This window comes from Naegleria gruberi (assembly GCF_000004985.1).
Source record: "Naegleria gruberi genomic scaffold NAEGRscaffold_115, whole genome shotgun sequence".
In the NCBI taxonomy this organism is placed as follows: Eukaryota; Heterolobosea; class Eutetramitea; order Acrasida; family Naegleriidae; genus Naegleria; species Naegleria gruberi.
Genome location: NW_003163212.1, coordinates 3,442 through 4,697, shown reverse-complemented (window position 1 = coordinate 4,697; position 1,256 = coordinate 3,442). Strand labels below are relative to the sequence as shown.

Sequence of the window (1,256 nt, the reverse complement as noted above, 5' to 3'; positions counted from 1 at the left end):
TAACTTGAGGATACTATTAGAACAACAACTCAATCTCGTTCGAACAACATCCGAGAGTCTTATTGATTTGAAAGTTTTCCAAGATTCATCTAAAGATGATGGCATTATATTTAAATTTCTTGATGATTTTAAACAATAAAATTAATTATTTTAATATTGACGGATATCCAAAGATGATGTACATTGAATATCAATGTTTTCCATATTGAAATGAAGATACTAGGAGTGAAGTGATATTTTTTAAACAAAAGAATCAAAAAATATTCAACAAATGGTCCTCTATGGACATGACCATTCTCGGAGCGGTTTTACATCATGAAACCACCAAACTTTCACAACATCATCTCAACATTATCTAAATAGTAGTAATATTAGTAATTTTTATTGGTGGATTATCATCATGAAATTGGAATTTATTTTTCTTGATGGAAAATCACAATTTGGTGTTCCATCATCGGATCATTTACCAACCATCATCATTATTGTTTTCCATCAATATAATAATAGTATTTGTGGAAATTAATTTTTAGTAATGTAATTTTGGTGAAATGTCAAAATTTTCACTAAATTCATCACCGTTGGATCTACTGGATAAGTTGGAAAACTGTCAATGTAGCATTGTTCGGAATAGTCAATAGTAGGTAGGAGAACTTTATCTTATCAATTTTGGTCAAGTTATGATAGGGATAGGTACATGTGAATTTTGAAAAAGTACATGGACCATAACTCAACATGTACTTCACCAACTTGAATCATGTCTTTTAGTACTACTATTTAAATAGATAATAAACATCATATTTATTATCAGATTTTCATCATCTTATCAATTTGCCAAGTTCCGATATTTCATGCTACCAGAGTTGATTCATGGCCCAATTACAAATTAAACAATAATAAAACAACAACGTATAATGTTTATTTAATTATTAAATGTATAATTTAAAGTCTTGTATCGTAACTCTTGGAGATCTTCGATATCTGAATAATTGATGTTTTTATTAAGTTTCTTATGATGTTGATTACTTTTACACTCGGAAACATGACAAGAAGCATGTAAACTATCCACTCTCTACCTAATAAATATCTTTTGTGGTAATTTTACATATTGAAGATTTACCATGTTAATGATAGAAACTTTACAATTATTCTCCATGGGAAAACAACAAAAAGAGGAAAATAAAAGATATTAGAGTATAAGAAATGTCTACTATCACCAGAATAAATTACAGGTTTTAATATTCTAAGTGTAATAAAAA

The 1,256-nt window shown here is 27.9% G+C and overlaps 1 protein-coding gene across 1 annotated transcript in view; it reads right to left on the bottom strand.

Moving 5' to 3' along the window:
• Window positions 1-919: 919 nt before the first annotated feature.
• The window catches only part of NAEGRDRAFT_54623 (uncharacterized protein), a gene marked incomplete at both ends in the record, with an annotated part of 3,778 nt that continues 3,441 nt past the window's right edge, over window positions 920-1,256 (bottom strand). Inside the window, one exon of the mRNA XM_002668708.1 lies at window positions 920-1,030. Coding sequence (XP_002668754.1) covers window positions 920-1,030 — 111 coding nt within the window. The remainder of the gene's footprint in view (window positions 1,031-1,256) is intronic.